The 23,231-nt window shown below is 39.2% G+C and overlaps 1 protein-coding gene across 2 annotated transcripts in view; it reads right to left on the reverse strand.

The window, feature by feature from the left end:
- Window positions 1-297: 297 nt before the first annotated feature.
- hunk (hormonally up-regulated Neu-associated kinase) overlaps window positions 298-23,231 on the reverse strand; it is a 65,977-nt gene continuing 43,043 nt past the window's right edge. For both annotated transcript variants that reach the window (XM_059968674.1, XM_059968675.1), the window contains exons 7-10: window positions 16,055-16,223; window positions 12,077-12,157; window positions 7,377-7,545; window positions 298-3,628 (exon numbers count right to left, since the gene is read on the reverse strand). In XM_059968674.1, coding sequence (XP_059824657.1) covers window positions 2,967-3,628; window positions 7,377-7,545; window positions 12,077-12,157; window positions 16,055-16,223 — 1,081 coding nt within the window. In that variant the 3' untranslated portion in view covers window positions 298-2,966. The remainder of the gene's footprint in view (window positions 3,629-7,376; window positions 7,546-12,076; window positions 12,158-16,054; window positions 16,224-23,231) is intronic.

The raw sequence follows: 23,231 nt of genomic DNA on the forward strand, positions 1-23,231 counted from the left end.
ACTACCATATTAGTCATTGCGGAGCGATGAACGAGTTTGTAAATCTGGCAGGAGCAGAGGATGCTGGGAATGGAGAGAGTGGAGTGCCATGGAAGGAGTATGGGACAGATGACAAAGTAAGAGTGCCAGTGGTGGGGGGTGATGCAGGTGCAGACACACATATAGCCCTAAGACGCCTGGCAAAGTCTATTGATTCAAAACAATTGGTTTATTGATCATTACAGAATTTCTCTCTGGTGATTCCTGCTCCCTCCCCTCTCCCTTCCCCTTTTGCCAACCATGATTCCCCTCCCCCTATCTCCTTCCCACTCTCAGTCCACGATAGAGACCCATATCAGAATCAGGTTTATCATTAATCACATATGTCATGAATTTTTTGTGGCAGTAGCATAGCGCAATACATAGAGTTACTACAGTGTACAAAAGTTTTAGGCACACTTAGATAGATAGATAGATAGATAGATAGGAAGCCTAAGACTTTCAGACAGTACTGTATCTACTAAATATTTACCAAAAAACTTAAGATTCATAGATATTGCTATTTCAAGGACAAATTAAGTGAGGATGGAGATAGATGTCTTTCCACCATGTGCTTCAAATCAAATCAAACAGAACAATTCATGTGATAAATAATTGAATCTGAATCTGATTTCAGAATTCAAAGGCTGACCTAAAAATTGATAAGGAAATGTAAAGAAGAATACAAGAGTAATCGGAAAAAAAAACAAAGAGGCGAACTAAATAACGAAGGGTACAGATCAAGAGCAGGCAGATGAAAGCAGTTAAATTAGCATTTTGGTCAGTGCAGTGATGGTAGGCTGAATGGCTTGTTCCTGGCTGTACTGTTCTTCATTGTAAATCTCTCTATGTATTCAAAAATGAAAAGCTTAGGAAGAGCAGAAAACCTGAGTATTTTTTAGAATGTGAGAGATTGGAAGGTGGTTGGTTTTTGAGGGTTTGGGTTGTCCTTGTACATGATGACAGAAAGTAAACCGAGATACAAAAAACAAGTAGCAGGAATTAAAGAATATGATGGTTTTTATTGCAAGAGGGTTTATATACAAAAGTAAAATGTTGTTCTGCAGTTAAAGTATATAGAAGCCCAGTAAGACTGCTCCTTGAATAATGCATAGAGTTTTGGTCAGTCTACCTACTTGCCTGAGTTGGAGGGCATTTCATTTAAGAACATTAGAGACAGGGATTGGAGTAGCCTGTCTCAGTAAGGAGAACTGATCCAGACTTGGCAACAAGACCACTTTTCCATTTGCTCCCCTTTTGATTTGACTTCCTTGTAGTTTACCCTGAATAGATGAAATAGATACCCCTCCACAGCTCTGTGAGTAAAGAATTCCAATAATTCCCAACAATCTGAGAGAAAAAAAAGACTTCCTAATTTCCTGAAATGGGTAATCTCTTATTCTGAATCTATGTACCTCAGCTCTAAATGCCTTCACCAGGGAAAACATCGTGTCAATTCTCTTCAGAATTTTATGTTTCAGTAAGTTCACTTGCCATTCTTCTATATCCATTTGTTCAGCTTTTAAAATAGTAACCTGCAGGCTATACTGAACAACAGATGGTAAGTCACACAGAGAATTTTAACTTCTCTCTGCCCCTGTTGCTACCAGACAGGCAAGGTTAAAAAGTCTCCTCAAGAAAGCATGGTTACAATTTTCAGTGAAATGTGCCAAATGTTGCTAAAACAAATCTTTAGAAAAAAAAACTGAATGCAAAGTTTGTTTAACTTTAATCAGGCTTCCAATTTATATAAAAATGATTTCAGTGCTGTGCAAACGTCTTAGGCACGTATGTATAGATAGGATGCCCAAGACTTTTGGACAGTACTATATGTATTGAAGTTTACTAAAAACTTAAGATTCATAGATATTGCTGTTTCAAGGGCAAATTAAAAGAGAATGGAGATAGGTGTCTTTCCACCATGTGCTTAAAATCAAAACAAAATTAACCCATGCAAGAAATTATATTAAGAACAGCTTACAGTACCATGCAAAATCCTTAGAACCCTAGTAATATATGTGTATGTTCCTAAGAATTTTGCACAGTGCTGTAGAGCAGTACAACATAGCACAAGCCTCCAAAATCTACCTCATGATTAAGCTAACCCTCCCTCCTACATAACCCATAAGCCTCAATTTTTTTCATCCACATGCCTATCTAAGAGTCTCTTAAATGTCCCTAATGTCCCTCTTAAATCAGCCTCAACCGCCACCCACAGCAGGGCATTCCACACACCAAACACTCTGTGTAAAAAACTTACTTCTGACATCCCCCTTATACTTTCCTTCACTTAACTTAAAAAGACATGCTCTACTGTTGCTGTCCTGGTTGGGGGTGGGGGTGGGGAACACACTGGCTATCCACTGTATAATGTTTCTCAGACTGTTTAACAGATTTTATCAGATATTTGCTTTTTTGTTAAATACCTCACTTTCCACAAAAGAAATATAATTGCTTGCCTGAAGTTTAGACAACATGGCATCAACACAGAACATGACGCCCACAAAGATAGCACAAAGTACATGGCAAGACTGCTTTCGAGGTGCAATTTAACTTAAGTTATTTGACGAATGGCCACATGCAATGTAAAACACATCTGCATGATTTGTAACATTCAGAATCCAGACAACGGCTCACAAACAAAAGAAGCTTTTTCAGAAGTGGTTTCCCTGCTCTTTTTAATATACAACAACTGAGACTATTGTACAGGGAACAGTTCGATCTTGTGCTATTTTATAATAATACTGACCAAATTCATGGCCTTCTGATCCAAATTAGCTTAGCACAACAAAATGAGATTAAATATTTTCTATGAGTTCCTGAGAGAATTTATGCAAAAATATCATAGAAAAAAATCATATCATATATATTTATATAGTGTATTGAATGAGAAATCTCATAAACCTTATGCATGCATCCCCGAGATAATCCACACCTCAGTCTATAGCTCAGGAGTGAAATGAGCACTGGGGTTGTAGACTGCCAGCAGTATACAGAATCTTCTGTATAATGTTTGATTTTGGGGTCATATGGCCACTCACATCTATGGGACTGTCTGTTCTTAACTGTAAAGCCTCATTTCGTTTTCTTAACATCTGTCCAATGCCCATCATTGGGAATTTGCCTCTGCTTTTAACCAAGTAAGGATTGGTTAGTTCATTAGATTTTGCATTAGTTGCATTTGATGGAATAAGTGATGCTCTCTGGGGCCTTAAAATATCTTTCCTTCCATCATACATTGGAACAGTGTGAGCTGGATGACTCAGAGATTTTGAGGGACTTAAGCACTCATGCTGTTCGGTGGATGCAGAAAAGATCACTTGTGTAGATCTGATATCTCTCTGCTGAGGAAGCAGTTCTTGTTGTTCTTGCCCCATGCCAGGATGATGCCCAGTGGTGGCAATTGGCAAAAGGTCTTTCATTCTTCGTTTCGAGCTCACCAAGCACAGTGGCTGGTGTTCGTGCTGTCTGATAGGCAAAGGAGTCCTTGGCTGCGGACGATGCATTTCCAAGTACTCTAAGGAAGGTGACTTGAGGTAGCCGTTCTTGCTGGATGTTGTTCCACCTACTGGGATCGATCCAGTAGGGCGGCAAGCTTCCGGCAACAGCCCTGCGGGGAAAAGATTAGAACGGGCTTTGAGGCTTCAGATTACCAAAATTTAAATAAATAAATTTTCTCAGCAACCTTGCAAATATTTAACGCACTCAGCAGAAAACCTTGGATATTTTGCATTGTAAACATCTGCATGTAATTTAAAATATGTGCTTGAAATTAGTTGGGTTGCTGGCCAGTACAGCTTGTTGAGCTGGAAGAGCCTGTTCTGCGCTGTACCTCGATCGAAATAAAAAAATTAATGTGTTCCGTGCCTTTTTGTTAAATTATTTCACCTAAAGTCTGAGACTTTAATCAGTTATTTTAAATGGCTAAAGCCTTCATTAAAACAGGCAGTTAATATGATACATAAAATGTTTATATGTAATAATAATTGAGAAATGGACTTCCTATTATGCTTTATAGTCAGTGGGGAATCATAGAGGGGAACAAGTTCAGAGGTCATTTGGTCTCTTGCCTGCAATGTCTCATACACAAGAAAATGTTCAGATGCTGGAAATCCAAACAGCACACAAAGTGCTGGAGGAACTCAGCAAGCCAGGCAGCATCTATGGAAAAGAGTAAACAGCTGATATTTTGGGCCAAGGCCCTTCATCAAGTCCAGAAAAAAAAAGTTGAGAAGTCAGAGCAAGAAGGTGCCCAGTCCTGCCTGGCCTGCTGAGTTCTTCCAGCATTTTATGTGTGTTGCCTGCCATGTCTCTCTTGAAGAGCAATCCAATCAGTCCTATTTCTCCACAACTTTCCTCTGGCAATTGTTTCTCCTCTAAGTATCTATTTTCATGGTTTCATCGAATTTCTGCCTGCCTGGCAGTGCCTAGGCAGTTCATCTCATACCCTAACTATATATGGAATAAGGTTTACCTCAAACTACTTTCATTTCTTCTGCCAGTTACCTTAAATTCATGCTCTCTGCATTTCAACACTGCATACAATAGAAACATACTTTGTTTATTCTTGTGTATATTTTCAGGAGTTGAGACACCTCCATCAAATCTCCTCCCTTGGCCTTCTCTACTCTCAGGAGAGTTACTGCCACATCTCCAGTCAATCCATTTATCAATGCTCTCTCATACCTGGAATTATTCAAGTGAATCTCTTATATACCCTCTTCCAATTACCATAACCTTTCTCAAGTGTGAAATTGGAAACAATCAGGAAGCTGGGAACGTTAATGTTTTATGTAACTCTAACAAAGCTTTTTCGCTTCTATGCCATTTTATGCAAAGCTAAATGCTTTGTTAATCCATACTGTCACCTTCAAGTACCTGTAGCTTTCCTACGTTATTGTACACTTGTCATCTGATTCATTACATTTCAAGCTCCATGTATCCCATCCACAAAAATTAGTTTAGATTATCTATGCCATTCATATCTTTTGGTTCCTTAAAGTTGTTATAACCAGTGGTGGGGGGAGGGGGAGGGCGTGCATGTAGAAGTCAAGATAAGCTCCCACTACCTACTAAATGCTCCCAATAGAGTGCATCTTAAATAACCTCTGACAACCAAGACCGGCTCCTGGTCTTCATGGGTGGCTTAACTATTAGTCCCGGCAGAACCGTTCCTACTGACAGGAGAAAGGGCAAAGGCAGGTTACTGGCTCCTTAAAACCAGTTGCTTCGAGCAGATAGGACTTGTCAGCCATGTTTGGATGCTCATTGGCATCACCCATGTATATGCAGACAATCAAATACATAGACCTTTACAAATTTTACCCTTGGTTTTAAGAATCCTTATACATTTAACCCTCATTTTCCTTTTTCAAGCTTGCATTTGTATACAAGATTATGAGGGATATAGATAGGATAAATGCAAGCAGGCTTTTTCCATTGAGGTTGGGTGGAACTACAACCAGAGGTCGTGGGTTAAGGGTGAAAGGTGAAAAGTTTAAGAGGAACCTGAGGGGAAACTTCTTCACTCAGAGGGTCATGAGAGTGTGGAATGAGCCACCAGCACAAGTGCTCCCTGTAAGTTTGATTTCAATGTTTAAGAGAAGTTTGAATAGATACATTGATAGTAGGGATATGGAGGGCTATGGTCCAGCTGTAGGTCATTTGGAGTAGGTGGTTTAAATGGTTTTGGCAAGGACTAAATGGACTGAAGGGCCTGTTTCTGTGCTGTACTTCTCGATGACTCTATTTCTTCTCAAGTAGTCAATTTATCTGTCTTAAATGCTGACACTATTTCTGGTTTATTTATTCTACCTCAACCATTTCATTTGTCACATCTCTGGTAAAATCCTCTTCCACAGGAAATGCTAATATAAAGCACTCATTTGGTAGCTTATTCTTCTCCACTAATAGAACTCCATTGTCTACTTTACCTTACATATTCTGACAACTTTTTTTATTATTTAAATCTATTAACTCTTCATGTTGGTCATCATTCTATTTTTCAAACAGTCTGCTTCTGCTCACACTTCCTTTTCCCCTTCTTCTCTGCACTTGCTATAATCAGCTTTATTCTCCTTTGAATTATTCAGTTAACATCTATCATATGAATTATTGCGTTGACATGTTGATATCTGTCATGTGAGCCCCTTCTCGGCTCCATCCCATTTTCTTTTCTCTTTTTTTTAATAAATAATTTCATGGCCCCGGTTCCCGTAATTCCCTGAAACCCCCCGTTTTCTAAATCTTTCACCAGCCAGGAAGCTTTGGCCTTCCTACAACATTTGTGGGGAAGAAGTTTGATTAATTACTTTAAAAGCTGTTATTGAGATCTTCAATGTAGCTGTATTTTTGCAGACCTTAATTCACTCTTTAATACAAGTGTAGGATACTTAAAATTTTAAGGACTCAGATGAAAAATTATTAATTGGAAGAGGACAGGTTAGAGGCAGCACAGTAGCATAGAGGTTAGTACAACGCTTTTAAGTACCAGTGACATGGGTTCAATTCCCACCACGGCCTTTAAGGAGTTTGTATATTCTCCTGTGATTGTGTGGGTTTCCTACAATTGCTCCAGTTTCCTCCCACGGTCCAAAGACGTACTAGTTGGTAGGTTAATTGGTCATTGTAAATTGTCCTGTGATTAAACTGGGGGATTGAGGGTGGTGCAGCTCAAAGGGATAGAAGGGCCTATTCTGTGCTGAACCTCAATCAATAAATACTTTCTGAATAGCATAAGTTTACACGTAATTTATCACTGCAGTTATCCACATTTAGAGAAAACTTTTCTTGTTCACCGTTTTAGTACAAGCATGCAATGGGACTTAAAAATGGACAAAAAGCAATATTGGAAATCTGTATAGATGATTGTTTTAGGAAAGGGGGTTTCATTAGTTTTGTTGAAAGATCTGTACCAAAAAGGTTATATTTCCAGTGGTGTCCACTTCCATTGAGCAGCTTGACAGTGCAAGAAAGATGTTTTAAATAAAAAAAATCTAAGCTTTTACATGATTATGTAATGAAGTTCTAAAGAAAGCTATTGTCCTCTAGATATACTCTGGGGTAGAAGTTCATCCTGAGTCACTCATGCCGAATGCATAATATATTCTATAATTTAATGCTATGTCTTAAATATATGCATGGCATACTTAATGCAGCACATTGTATTCTTTTCTGGAACTTATTTTTAATGGAAAGAAATTTCAGAATTCATGCTCATTTCTCTGTAATGAATGGTCAATTGCTATTACATTGCTCATTTGGTGAGAAAGATAAGCACGTATTTCTATCCTAGCTCTATCCCCTCCACAGATGAGTGCTTCCAACATTCCCTGTTTATCCCAGTATACTGAACGTACCTCGCTCAGCTTTGGTGACCTTCCTGTCAGTTTGCGCAACTTTACTAGAGTTCACTGGAGCAAGGAAACACGGTGACTGTTTTGAAATATTAAAACCTTTCTCTGCCTTTCTGGGGAAAGGTTTTTGGATAACATCCACTCTTTTCCCTGGATCCTTGGTCTTCTTTTCCTACAAAGGAGAAAACAATTTAAATTATCGTTCAAACAAAAAGGAATATTTCTTAATGGACAATTCCATTCAAAGTACATCAGTGAATAAACAAACTGTGCTGGCTTGCAGAAAGGTCTGGGCAATATTAAGATGAATAGAAAATAATATTTTTACCACTGAGGTGCCAGTCAGTGCTTGTCTCTAAGAAATGAGATTCAATGCCATTAGCATCACTGAGCTCCTACCACCAACATATAGGCATCACTATTTACCAAGAACGTAACTGAAGCAACCACATAAATACTGTAGTTAAAAGAGGTCAGAGGCTGGCTGGTCCAATGGAGAAAGACTTACTTCATGACTGTGACTCTCACGTCTATATCCATATAACCATATAACAATTACAGCACGGAAATAGGCCATCTCGGCCCTTCTAGTCCATGCCGAACGCTTACTCACACCTAGTCCCACCGACCTGCACTCAGCCCATAACCCTCCATTCCTTTCCTGTCCATATACCTATCCAATTTTACTTTAAATGACAATACCGAACCGGCCTCTACCACTTCTACTGGAAGCTCGTTCCACACAGCTACCACTCTCTAAGTAAAGAAGTTCCCCCTCATGTTACCCCTAAACTTTTGCCCCCTAACTCTCAATTCATGTCCTCTTGTTTGAATCTCTCCTAGTCTCAGTGGAAAAAGCCTATCCACGTCAACTCTATCTATCCCCCTCATAATTTTAAGTACCTCTATCAAGTCCCCCCTCAACCTTCTATGCTCCAAAGAATAAAGAACTAACTTGTTCAGCCTTTCCCTGTAATTTAGGTGCTGAAACCCAGGTAACATTCTAGTAAATCTAGTCTATGCAGAAAGAGATCAGGCCAAAGTTCTGCCACAGAACATGACAGATCCTCAGTACTCCTCTAAGGTTCATTTATTATCAAAAGATGTATCCACATACAATGCTGAAATTTGTCTTCTCCAGATAGCCACAAAACAAAGAAAGAGCATGAAAATGGTCCAGAAACATCAAGCCCACCCCCTCCGTACAGAAAAGAATGGCATCCCGATCACCAACCCCCCAAACCCTGCACAAAACGGAACAAGAACATTGACCCCCAAAAAACAACCCTTCTCCAAACAAAAAAACTAACAGAACATCAACCCCCAAGCACCCTCCCCACTCACAACAAAACAAAAAAGGAATGGGCGATACAGAAACACAGAACATCAAAAAACCGTATGAATGAAAAAGTCCATAGTCCATAAACACATTAGTCCAATCCGTAAAGATGGAACGATGAGACCTTCATCTGATATCACCAACATTCACCAAAGAGAGAGGCACCGCACGATACAGAGAGGCCACCCGCCTGGCACAGCGAGCAACACTGCAACAGGCCACTCACAGACTCCTTCTCCAGCAGCGATCAAAAAGGAAGGCCGTCGGCGCTGAACTCTTGCTCAACCTTCCGCATTGACATTGATGTCTCAAACTTACTTAATGCTTTAATCAGCGATTAATGGATGCTTTAATTGGCAAAATGGAGCTGAACATCAGCTCATGCTCCATCTCATAGTTTTGTCATATCGAGTCCGTCCGAGTACGTGCTGCCTTGTTTGCTGGACAGTTCAAAGTACAAATGCATCTCCCAGAGCACCTTTGAGGGAGAATTCAGAGCCCTTTTGATAATAAACTTCTGCAAAGTTCAGAACAACCTTCGGTTGCTCCAAAATTCTGTGTGCCTGACTTAAACAAGCCCAGCTTCAATTTCCCTTCAAAAAAACCCTGCAAGTAATTGATGATCCCTTTAAAATGGACAGGTGCAAACCTTGTTCCTGCTGCTCTGATTGATTTCCAGTTCATGGTCCACACTGTATTAATTGCATGTGCATAAATCAATTTGACAGGCAAGACATCAATTGTGCAATGCATGAGGCGTGACATGTCCCCTGAGCACTCTGGTACTGCATGCACATGCTTCCGATGCACATGAATCTGTGCAGTGAAGAATCACACGCTGTGCCACGTGATCACATTTACCAGTCTATTTCATTCTACAGTTCACTTGCACGGCCCAGGGCCTTAGTGGGCTAGCCCTGAGGGGCCCAATGCCTCCCTGAACTGTGGATTATGAATAATTTAACATTCCTTAATTTTGGAGTTGTACAGATTTAGCTATCTGATAAGTATTCAAAAATATTTTGCTATTTCATTAAACAAAAACTTTTGATCTTTAACAAAAAAACTGTAATTTTTAAATAATTTATGACTTTGCTAATGTTTAACTATGATTCCATTAAATTTAAATTTTAAATAAATTAATTTGTTATTCCATTTAATTATAATGGAATAACAAAGTAAATTATTTAAAATTTAAAACTAAGATTTAATAGAATCATAATTCCATGACTATAAATTAAAAGGAATCATAGTTATAGAATCATTACAACACTGAAATAGATTATTTTGACTCACCATATCCATGCCAACTATTTTGCTATCTACACTAGTTCCAGTTTCCCATATTAGGCCTGTACCCTCTGGTCCCTTGCCTATTCAAGTGCATGTCTAACTAGCTCTTATATGTAGTGATTATATCCAATTCCATCCCCTCCTCTGACAGCATGTTACAGATAACAATGGCTCTGTCAAAAAAAATCCCTTTATATTACCCTTCAAATCCCCATTTATACTTCCTCCGTCTCACCTTAAGCCTACACTCTCCTTTCTTTGCAGCCCCTACTGTGAGATTATTTGAATGCATTAGTTCCTAATATATTTAAAAAATCCAACAATTCCCATGGGAGCAGGTCCTGAACCTCCTCCAATTTATTTCTCCATACTCAATCCTCGAAGATGTCATGTTAACTTATTTTTTCCCCAGTCAACTGCATTTGAAGGAATGTTAAGACACACCCAGAGCTTAAGTTTCAGACCCATTCAAATATTTTTTGACGTGTGATCAGGACAGTTCTCACAATCTCAGCATTTCGAGGCTTGCATCAGCTTTGCTTTGGGAACTGTCAGTCTGTCTCAACAAGTTAGCTTGACTGGCAATTTCATTACCTCAGCACATGCCCAATCGTACCTGATTGTCCTGTGCATTTAGCTCTCGGGCAGAAGCTAGGTTACTTTCAAAGGCAAAGCAGCTGGTGAAGTGAAACAGTTCCTTCATTAGCAGGATTCCCTCAGAAAAATTGAACATGAAATTTAAACTACATGAACATGAAACTAAAACACAGCTGCTCTTTGTAGGAATCTCACAAACACTTGACGCAACTTTGCACTAAAGAAAGATTTGTAAAAGCAGAAATTGTCAAGGCTAAAGAGCATGTGGCAGCTGCAAACGTTTGTCGAACTGCTTCAGGCAGACTTGAAGGTGAGTGGACAAAGAGGTCAGTCTGTTCAGTGAAGCAAACAAGGACAGCTTTCTGTAAGCTTCCACATCTCTCTGTAAGCTGATAGCAGCAACCATTAGCACAGCAGATGGACGGTCTGCACTGTGAAACAATAGGGACTGATTTTTTAGAAATAACAAATAACTTTCAATTATGTGACCAACTGGAGTCTTTTCTAGGCCAAGGTAGAATTTTTTTTGCTGTTGTCATTAGTACTCTGAAAACAGAACTGTATACTTATATCACACTGTCCTTGAATTACCCATGTTTGTTGCAACTTTGGATGGTGCCCTCCCAAAATGAACACTAATTAGGGTATTGGAATAGGATTAATACCCTAGCTAGTTATACCCTAGGGTATTAACACCAGAATATTACAATAGGGAACTTTTGAGCATTAACTCAATTGACAGACTATTACTGGAGGGAAAATTTGAGTATTTGTATTTCATTACCGAAGCCCCCTATTTCTTCTCTTTTTCAATCTTCATGTTGTAGCACTATTTTTTATAATATTCCTCCTTCTCTTCCCTTTAAAAAAACTGTTTTGATTCTTTCCTCATCATGGACCAAACTCAAGTATTGCACACTTCTATCAATGCACATGAAACTCTTTGCAAGACTTTCTTTTACGGCATTCTACTCGTAGCCTCAAGAGATTCCGCAGCTGCTGGGAATCCAGAGCAACACACAAAAAAATGCTGAAGGAACTCAGCAGGTCGGGCAGCATCCATGGAGAGGAAAAAATAATCGATGTTTTGGACCAAGACCCTTCACCAGGAATGTATCTCTATGTACTGATTTTGAGAGTCCAAACATTTCCAGTGTCCATTATCTACATTTCTTTTTTTTTCCTTCATTTTGCTTGGGAGAATTCTGCTTGTCCCCAAGATGTAGATCTGCCCTGCACATTACAAAGCTCAAGCAGCCCCAGCAGATACAGCCCCACTTAGATAAAACAGGAAGCTTCCAAAACTAAAAAGGAATCACCAGACTGATGATTTGAGTAGAGTAAATCAAAGTACATTTGCTTTTCTGAGATAATTATTCTATGTTAGTTTGAAGGATGCAACTTGGAAATGTAAAATCATAGATGTAAAAATCAATATCAAGAAAAAAATAGATCTATTCAGATCAAACTGTACCTCCTGCATTTCCTTGAGTCTGTATTTATCACACTGATGCAGTAGGTCCTTACAGCAAATGCCATCTGCAAAGTCTGCTTTCTACAAAAGAAGTAAATATGATTAACATTGGCAAATGATTTTCTCAGTCCATTTCTGAATCCTATTAAATGGTAGAAAGAGTTTTGTATTAATTTAGTATTACTTTCAAAGAGTCTTTGTTTTAAAGTGGTCCCTGTGGTTAAAATCAACAAAATAATTTGGTTCATCTAAATTTATCTTTCACTATCCAGTTTTAACAAAATTTCAAGGAATTGACAAAGTTTTTAATTTTATTAATTATTCTGTTCTTTTGTGACTGTTTGGTTTAACCTGACTGGATTAGAGTATTTACTGGATTCAGTGGAATGAACAGAGAAGTGATTAAAAGCAGAGAACCTCTGTAATCTTATACCTTCAACAGTATGCATACTAAATTAACTTTGGTACCATCAGGTTCAGTGTTCAGTTATTCTTCCCATCCATTTCCCTCAAAGCTATAGTTAGTGGTTAACTACCTCAACAAAATTTTTGTAGAATTACATCATGTTCTCAGGGCATCAATAATTTTCACATTATTTAAATTTCAGAAAGGGGAATAAAAGCATTGTATAATATAATGATCTGCTACGCAAAAAAACATTAAGTGAATGACTCAATCAAACAGACTTAGCATGTTGACAAATGGAAAATTTTGAGTGGGGTTCCTTTGATAACTTGACTGATGTAGGCATTTGACTAGGTGAATGAAAATACATGACAAACTATAAATTATTGCCTCTTAAGAGTTCCTAAATTGTTAAATGAATTTAATAAATGATCAAAAAGAAATTTAATTTACAAAAATTAGTAATACTTTAAATATACATTTAGTTAGCTTTAATAATACTTTAAATATACATTTAATTGATTGTGGATTTCTTTCCATCAAACTCTTATTTTTAAAATAATTTCTAAGTCAAACACCATTGAATATCAGTCCTGTCTGCAGGCTCTTTCATGTTGTTACCAGCTAAGGAAATCAATGATCTTCCAATTAAAAAGTTGTGATTGGTACACCAATGTATCAAAAGCATGGCACAAATATACATCAGTCCTTTAAGAGTTTCTTTACCCAAAATACCATACACTACTCTTCAAAAATGAAATGAACTTTACACATAATCAACTATTTACAAGCATAATCATATAAAATAGGTTAAATATTTACATTTGGATCTACATTTATAAATTCACTCAATTATACATTCAATTGATTTATTGGTCCTCTTAATCTCTCATTCAACAAAATTGCATTTGTCATCCCTGAAGTGTCCATTTTTGACATCCTCAGTTCTGGTGCATCATCTTCTCCTGTAGGCAATGTGGCATCCATTCAATATTCAGTGACTCCTGACCACATCCTACCAAGTAATATCTGCATCATGGAATCGACCCTATAACTCAAATCTGTACATATTCAGTACCTCGTGTTCTTGAGCACCTCCTTCACATTTACCAGTTAAATCACACTAACCCAGGCCATTCACAATTTGACTCCGTAACATGGGCAATGGCTGCATGAACTCTTCAACAGCATGAGAACCAAAATGCTTTCCATCAATCAAATTGGGCCAGAAAGCATCTACTAAATTCAGAGAGGTGTAGACTCAGCCAGTAACAACCATCAAGGGCACCTTCCAAAGAGAGTGCCTCAACATATGCCGACCCTCCAAAATACTTCCACTCTTTCCATTTAAAGGCCAGATGGTTGAAACAGTTTGTTCCTCTTTGGCTTACCAACCTGCCTTTCAACTACTGCCTCCCATTTTGAGAAGACAATCCAATTCTCTATCCTCATTGCAAAGTGTCATCCTCTCAGTGCTACCATAAAGCATCAAAATACCAAACCCACTGCCCATGAGGGCCCTTTTGGCACAAGCAGTGATAGAGAGACAGCTATCAATAGAGTATTCCTTAATGCAGCAGTAAATCTCGGCTAATCACTAGTGACTAGTACACCCATGTATCAAAGTCATCCCACAAGATGCAATCAGATGTTTAATATACGCATAGGCAGCGTAGAGCACAGGATCCTCTACACAGAATATTACAGCACAATATTGCGCTGACCTTTTAACTGACTCTAAAATCAATCTGACCTTTTCCTTTCCCTCTTTTCTTCTGAATTTCTTTGCATTTCTTCCTGCATAGGCACTCTGTAATAGTTAGCATTATACACTGGCCATAGTTGGTCCCAGCCCAGAGTGTACTTTTGGGCTAACACACTACCAAGAGTGTAGGACAGCAGCACTGTCAGAGGGGTTGTCATTCAATTGCAGCAGGGACCCTCCTCCATTGACATAAAAGCTCACATTACATAGTTCTGAAGAAAAGTTGGGTGTGGGTGATTGATTATCTGCTCATTACATTTGTGGAAACAGATTATACATTAAGAGGATGCCTCCAATAGTAGAGGAGTCCAGGACAAGGTTGGATCACCTCAGAATACAAGGGTGTCTCTTTAGAACAGAGGTGAGGACAAATTTCATAGGCATGAACATCGATTTTTCCAACTTGCAGTAATTTCTTTCCCTTGCAGCTTCCCTCTTATTCAATTCCTCACTCTGGCCTCTTAACCTCTTCTCCTCACCTGCCGATATTCTCTTCCTGGTGTCCCTCCTCCTTCCCTTTCTCCCATGGTCCATTCTCCTGTCCTATCAGATTCCTTCTTCTCCAACTCATTGCCTTTTCACCTATTATCTCCCAGCTTCTTACTTCATCCCCCTCTCCCCACTCAACTCACTTGGCTTCACCTATCACTCTCTAGCTTGTATTCCTTCCCTACTCCAGCTTCTTGTTCTGGTATCTTCCCCCTTCCTTTCCAGTCCTGATGAAGGGTTTCGACCTGAAACATCGACTATTTATTCATTTCATTAGATGCTGCCTGACCTGCTGAGTTCTTCCAGCATTTTGTGCATGTTACTGAGAAGGAATTTCTTTAATCAGAGGATTCTGACTCTCTGGAATTCATTGATGAAGATGGCTGGGGAGACCAGGTTCTGGACATATTTGAAGCAGAGATTGACAGTAAGGGCAATAGAAGGGCAGAAAATGGGGTTGAGAGGATAATATATTAGCCATGATTGATGGGCTAAATGGCCTAATTCTACTCCTATATCTTATGGTCTAAATATTGCGCAAACGTAGGCTGCTGTGTTTCTCACAGGAGTAAACACATTGGTTATAAGGTACTTTTTGTTTCCTATATAATATAAATATAGGTTTTACAATCTAGTCTTGACAAGGTGGAGGCCAACATTATTGATCGAACATCCAACCATTTATACCAGGGGTGTCAAACTCATTTTAGGTCACGGGCCGGATTGGGCAAAATGCAGCTTCATGCGGGCCGGATCAATCGGGCGCGTGCGAACGCAGCTTTCTTTGCCTCCGTTTTTTCAGCCTGTTCTCATGTGTCTCAGTCTCTGCTATAACTACAAAGTGTTTCACTTCACAAATTCTGTTTCTTATGAAGAAGACTGCTGAGCAAGCATTATCTTTATGATTGGTATTAACTTACAATCATAGGCTTCATATCGCCGGGCCATTAATAATTAAAATAATAGATCTATCTAAAATGATCTCGTGGGCCGGATATGGCCCACGGGCCTTGAGTTTGACACCTATGATTTATATTTTCAGGATGAGTAGGGTTGAGGACCACAATGTACCCAATCAAGACAAAATACTCATTTATTTCCCCTTCAAGAACCCCAAGAAACTGAAGCTAGCCCCATTCTGATATGAGCTGCCTCAGCATAGACCAAAGATCAAAACTTGTCCACTAGGTTCCATGATCCATCTAACACAGCGGGTTCTGTTGCTACAACAACAGTAGCTGTGTGGTATTTCTTGCCAATTTAATTTATTCCTTAGAACAGTTCTTTTCAAAACATCACTACTCAATCTATTACTTACCCCAATGCTTTTAAAATAGTGATCCAATTTCCTATTGAGCAGAAAGTAAATGGAAAGAGTGTGGGAGGCTCGGTTTGACAGCACCGTGTTTACAACCTCAGCGTGCTTATATCCCATTTTCTCAGTCATGTGGAGCACCACACTCTGATTCAAGTCCTCTGGATGAAGCCTAGAGTAGTAAAAACAATTGGATGTTTAACAACAATCTTTTTTATCTTCTCAGCACATTGAAAGGAGAGAGAAAACACATTTCTGAACTAATTGCTGTTTGCTTTTTGACAACAGCATATGACTCACTCCAACAGTACACAATGTAATTAATGTTCAACATTTTCGATAGACATCAGCAGCAAAGTACCACAACATTTCATTTGAAACTGAGTAACTGAGTAGAGTGTTCCTACATTACCCAATTCTCATGTAATTAAATGGCCAATTCACATTAGTGAGAGAAAGGAGGCCATAATCTAGCCCTTAATTTTTGATCTTTTAATTCAACGTTTTGGCTCTTTTAATCTAATTAAGACAGCAGCTATATTTCATTAGGAGCTTGAGAAGATTTGGTATGTATCCAAAAACACACGAAAATTTCTGCAGATGTACAGTGGAGAGCATTCTAGCTGGCTATCTCATCGCCTGGTATGGAGGGGCTTCTGCACAGGGTCGAGTAAGCTGCAGAGAGTAGTCGGCTCTATCATGAGCACTAGCATCCATAGTACCCAGGACAGCTTCAAGGTGCGATGCCTCAAAAAGGCAGCTCCCATTATTAAAGACTCCGATCACCCAGGACATGTCCTCTTCTCATTGTTAACATCAGGAAGGAGGTATAGAACCCTAAAGGCACCCACTCAGTGATTCTGGAACAGCTTCTTTCCCTCTGCCATCTGTTTTCTGAATGGACATTGATCCCATAAACACTACATCATGACTTCTTTTATTTCTATTTTAGACTACTAATTTAACAATTTATTATATATATATATATATATATATATATATATATCTACTGTAATTGTTTTTTTATTATGATGTATTACATTGAACCACTGCTGAAAAGTTAACAAATTTCAAGACATATGCCAGTGATATTAAACCTGATCCTGATTCTGATTTGTAGAATTTTACTTTTTCACATGGACTGCTTTAATTCTGTGAATATCATTATTCTAGCTGCTGCTACATCACCTAATGAACATGTTTATAAACCTGCTCCTTTGAGGCCATTGTTGTAAACAGGCAATTGCAAAAACTGCAGCTACTTAATAAACCACTGAGATTAGAAGACAGGCTAAACCACTTAAGTCTAGCCACCAGACTTAATGTTAGCACTGAGTCTGTTGCTCTTTGTTCAGGATCAGGAATGAGATAAGATCAACATATGGCTAAGCAGCAGACTTTAATTGAGCAAATTCCATGTCATCATTTGTAACAGGGCTTTACCTGACAGGAGGACAAATTAGACAGTTGGTCAAAAATATTAAAAATCCACAGGTAGAGCATCCTCATCTATCATTTTTAATTATCATTCTGTTTCTCTTTAAAATAGCTCTAGACCATGACTGCTAACTAGCCAATAGAGTACTGTGCCACAGCCTTAGGCGCACACATGTAAATATACTGTAAGTTAAAATAGGAAGGTGGTTGGGAAACATAAATTTGAGTACTTAGCTTTGTGTTAGTTCAGTAATACTAAGTGTTACTTGGTAACTGGAAAGACATAATACACCCTAGCTATATTTCTGTGTGCACAGTACTGTACATACACATTAGCTTCTCTTTTAAGGGCAGCACCGCCTGTGAGGAGTGTGTGCGTTCTCCCCGTGAGCACATGTGTTTCCTCCAGATGCTCCAGTTCCATCCCACATTCCAAAAACATGCAGGGTAGTAGGTTAATTATACATGGGTCTAATTGGGCAGCGCAGGCTCATCGGGCCGGAAAAGCTTGTTATCGTGTGCAGCATTTCCAAATATAAATCAATCCATCGATAAATAACATGGCTGTCAGACGAAACATAGCATCATACTGCACAAATGGATGTAAGTTTAAATGTTACATCAGTGAAACGTGGAAGGTGAGTCGGGGAAGAACTCTTTTCTAGCCAGCTTGTTTCTTCTTTCATCAGTGGAGCTAAACGTCATGTGTTGAGCAAAAAGAGCAGACAGTTCTCTTCAGTTTTCAATGAAAAGTGGAGGGCTGTGCTCCAATTACATAGGGCACTGGTGATCCACATCTGGAGTACTGTGCACACTGGCCTTATTTAAGAAAGGATGTTAATGCAGTGGATGCGGTTCAGAGAGCTTTACTATACTAATACTCGGAAAGGACAGATTATCTTATGATAAACACAGGAGATTCTGTAGATGCTGCTCAGACAGATTTGTAATTCTGGAGTTAAAAAGAGAGAGGCACAGTTATCTGAAATGTATTATATAAGATCATAAGACCGCAAGGCATAGGAGCAGAATTAGGCAATTTGCCCCATCGAGTCTGCTCCACCATTCAATCATGCCTGATTCTTTTTTACTCCTCCTCAACCCCAAATCCCGGCCTTCTCCCCGTAACCTTTGATCTAATCAAGAACCTATGAATCTTTGCCTTAAATACACCCAACAACCTGGCTTCCATAGCTGCACATGTCAACAAATTCCACAAATTCACCACCCTCTGGCTAAAGAAATTTCTTCCCATCTGGATCATGAAGGATCCAGACAGGATGGACAAAGAGAGGATGTTCGCACTGATGATAAATTCTAAAGCTAGTGTGCACTGTCTAGAAGTAAGGGATCAACCATTAAGATAAAGATGACTTGATTATTTTTTTCCTCCCTGCTTGAATACTTTTAGGCCCAATAAGTTTAGGTATTTAATAAATGAGGAAATGAAAGGGTACTGCAGATCAATGAGAACTGGATTTGAGGTTACTGTCAGAACCATTATGATCCATCATGGACAGGATGGTAGGTTAGCAGTTAGTGCAATAACTGCACAGCGGAGCAATCACCAATTGGGGTTTGATTCCTGCCGCTACGTTCTCCACGTGACTCTGTGGGTTTCCTCCAGGTGTTCCAGTTTCCTGCTACATTCTAAACATGTACGGTTAAGGTTAATAAGTTGTGGGCATGCTAAGTTGGCACAAGATCATGGTGACACTTGTGGGCTGCCCCCATTTATTTACGATTCACTGACACCCAGAGGCAGATAGGAACAGGTAGTAGAAGCTGAAAGATATGGATCCGAAAGTGCAGTACCACAATAGTAACTGTTTGACAACGGTTACATTTTTTTTTGATTATCCAGGGCTTTTAATAGAAATTCTAATAGACAGCTAAAGCTGACACTTTTTGTTTTCCAGTTGGGTGGGAAGCAAATGTTGTCAGACAGAGATGCTAGCTGGTTGACTATTTAGCTATGAGCTTTCTTTGTTCCAGTTGTGGGATTTTTCAATTGTCCTCCTGGGGATTAGCTCTGTGATCTGCCTGAACTAGAAGAAGGCTAAAGCAATACCTTGAACCTAAGTCAAAGAAAATAAATTAAAAGAGGAGCATTAGCAATGGTACTGAAGAATTTGAAACAAGCTGGCCAAACAATGCCCTTAAGCTTTAAACCTGTGACAAAGTGAATTTTCCAGTGGCTTGAATCCTAAGTGTACAAGATTGACATCCATAATTATTACTGTCCACGTGATTTGGTACTGACGAAGTCAAGAAGGCTTCTTGGGGTATATTGTAAGAATATTTATTCCCTAAATAATTACCAAAAGTTGCTAACACCAATAATTTCAAAGTAATTGTGCACAATCTAACCTAAACATGTGAGAAAAGAATGATGTGGGGTTAAAGAAAGTGCAAACAGTTCAGAAATGTATATGAACAAGTCATTAACAAAACTGACTTATCTTCATTAATACAGCTTTCAACACTGATCCATGTATTTCAGTTTTTTAAATGTTTCTTCCCAATACCCCAATACATCTGGGATTACTCCTTCTCTGAGTTCCCAATTGAATGAGCACAAGCCATGTGTTTTAAAATTTCTGCCTGTTGTGTTCATGAGCTGGGTAATAGGTAATGTATAACTGATGGGTGGAATCCATCCCCTTGCCTGGGAATTCTGGCAGAAACCTGAGACTAACAACATAAACAGTAACAACCTGCACTCTATCACTCCACAATACAAGTGGGTGAAGGCATCAAAGTACTGGGCAACCAGACTGTCGAGTCAGTGGATCGTCATTGCTCAGAACTGAAGTATTTGAAGGGGCAAGGTTTGACATCCCATAACCAAATCCTATGAATCAAGCTGTGTGCAACACTATTTGCTATGCGGCTACTCCACAGGCTGTAAGGATTCTAAACAGCTATGAGCTATGGGATAGAATCGCAAAAATACCTGCTTGGTCTGCTTATTATTAACAAATAAGACACTAAAGTTAACTAAAGCATGCTTAAAGGTTGAAATTAGATTGTAACTCAGTGAAATTTGGTTACTTTGGGCCATATTCCATTGGTTATTTCGAATTAACTTTTAATTAAAGCTTTAATCTATTTAATTTAAGTTCATTATGAAATAATAAAACCAGATAATTTTTACAATTTGGTATGGGCTGATAACATCCATCTGTTTTGTCATTTGGGACTAGAAAATCAGTCAACGTAACACATTTCATCAGCGTTGCACAATAGAAAATGAGCATTACTTGAATGAAATGCAGCAATGAGCATTTCTGAGTCACTGCCATCCATCTAGAAATTATACAAGGCAAATTCCAGAGTAATTAAATCTTGTTCTTGACATGATTACTGCATCACACATCCACACATTGTTCATTGTTCAATGCTGCTTCTGGGAAATTAGACTAAGTTGCCTGGTCATTGGTTACTCCCAGGCAGAATTAGACTCTCATAACAAAGAGTTTAAGGGGAACCTGAGGAGGAGCTTCTTCGTTCAGAGGGTGGTGCAAGTGGATGTGGTGGATGCAGATTTCACTTTAATATTTAAGAGGAGTTTGGATAAGTACATGGATGGGAGGGGTATTGAAGGCTATGGTCCAGGTGAAGGTCAATGGGGCTAAGCAGAATAACAGTTCAGCACAGACGAGATGAGTCGATTGCCGTTGTTGTTGATTCTCTCCATACGTTATGGATCAATGGCCGGTAACCTTGCCATTTCTTCAGCATTGGTCTGTTTTTTATAAGGTCGAGTTGCTAGCTCGGTTCTAAAATCAACACGGATGGACAGCGTCAGGGAGCCAGGCAGATCTGAAACTGGCGGCTGCTCACTTCAAAATCCGGTGCGGATGCCACTACACCACTGGCCGGCAGAGATGTTCCAAATGCTGTATTCCTATGCTGTAGTGTTCTATGAATCTGAGACTGAATCCGAGGCATGGGTACTGACCCACCAGTCCCCTGAGACTGTAAAACAGAGGCCCCAGTCTCCACACCCCCACCATATCCACCCACATACCTAATCACTGCCTTGACTCAGATCCTGATGCCCATTACTAACTCCAGGCTGTCCAGCCTTCTTATGGCTTTCAATACCCTTTCAGTTTGGCCCTTTCTGAATGCATGGTTCACAGAAAGGCTTGTGTACAGGCAATTGGGAAACAATTTCCAATAATTGGGTAAATAATTGGGAAAGGTAAGAATACATTGTTGTTATCAAATGCAAAAGTAAGCGATTACAGTTCATTGACAGAGGGCATTAGTGAGACCACATCTGGATTCTGTGTACTGTACAATATTGGCCCCATTTTTAAGGAGGAACGTCTGCATGTTGAAAGCCGTTCTGAGAAAACGTAATAGACTTAGACCTAGATTGGCTGGATTGCCTTATGAGGAAAGGTTACAGTGATGGACATTTGAAGTGGTGCATACAGCCCAGTCCATCACAGGGAAAGTCCTCCCACCATTGAGCGCACTTACATGGAGAACTGCCACAAGAAAGCAGCATCCATCATCAGGGCCCTCCACCATCCAGGCCATGCTTTCTTCACGCTACCTACATCAGGGAGGAGGTACAGGAGCCTTAGGTCCCACACCTCCAGTCATTATCCTTCAACCATTAGGCTCCTGGACAAGTGTGCATAACTTCACTCACAACAATTCTGAACTGATTCCACAACCTACAGACTCACTTTGAAATACTCTGTAGCTCGTGCTCTCAGTATTACTTTATTTTATATTTGCACAAGTTATACTTACACATAGGTGGTCAGTAATTGTTTATGGATATGTAGTTTTTCATAAATTCTATTGTATTTCTTTATTTTCCTATAAATGCCTGCAAAAAATATCACAGCGTTGTATATGGCGACAATTTGATAATAAATTTACTTTGACTTTGACTTCCAAGAGTTTGGACAGACTCAATCTGTATCCAGAGGTGTTTCAAAGAGTGAGAGGGAACTTGACTTAAACATACAAGGTCTTGAAGGATCATAACCAAGAGTGGTTGTGGAGAGTCCATTTCCTTTGGGAGGAACTAGAACAAGTGATCACCCATTTAGGACACAGCTGAGGCAAAATTTCTTCTCTCTGAGGGTTGTGAAATTTTGGAATGCTTTCTTCAATGAGCGGTTAAAGCAGGATATTTGATTGTTATTAAGACAGGGTTAGAAAGACGCTTGATAAGTTTCAGAGACTAAAGGGCACTCAATGGCCCCAAATGGATCAGTCGCAAACTTATCAGAATCAGAATCTTGTTTAATATCACTGGCATATGTCGTGAAATGGCAGAGCAGGCTGAAAGGGCCAGGCCCTACTTCCGATTCTATTCCATTTGTTTGTATGTTTGTTTCTTAGCATTGCTGTTTTTGGTGGACCAGGTATACTGCTTCCTATATGAATGATTTTGTAAGGTTGTTTTATTTCACCACACTCTAGTGAAATAGTTTTCTTTTCAATACAGTGACTAAGGTTAAGATCTTTCTTTCACCAAACGCAGTCAGTCATGACTGTCTGTCATCATCAGAATCTGATGGATAGATTTGCAGTTAACAGCTGCACACAATCTATCTTTTTTTTTTGCATTGCCTTAATGTTTCTGCCTTCCTTTAAGGGACTTTCTATTTTGCACCATGCTACGTTCCTGACAGAGATGAAAGCAATCGAAAGAGATGATGATAACAATTTGAGTTATTCTGAAACCTCTGTCAAAATCTACCCTCCAATC

This window comes from Hypanus sabinus, chromosome 4 (genome assembly GCF_030144855.1).
Source record: "Hypanus sabinus isolate sHypSab1 chromosome 4, sHypSab1.hap1, whole genome shotgun sequence".
NCBI lineage: Eukaryota > Metazoa > Chordata > Chondrichthyes > Myliobatiformes > Dasyatidae > Hypanus > Hypanus sabinus.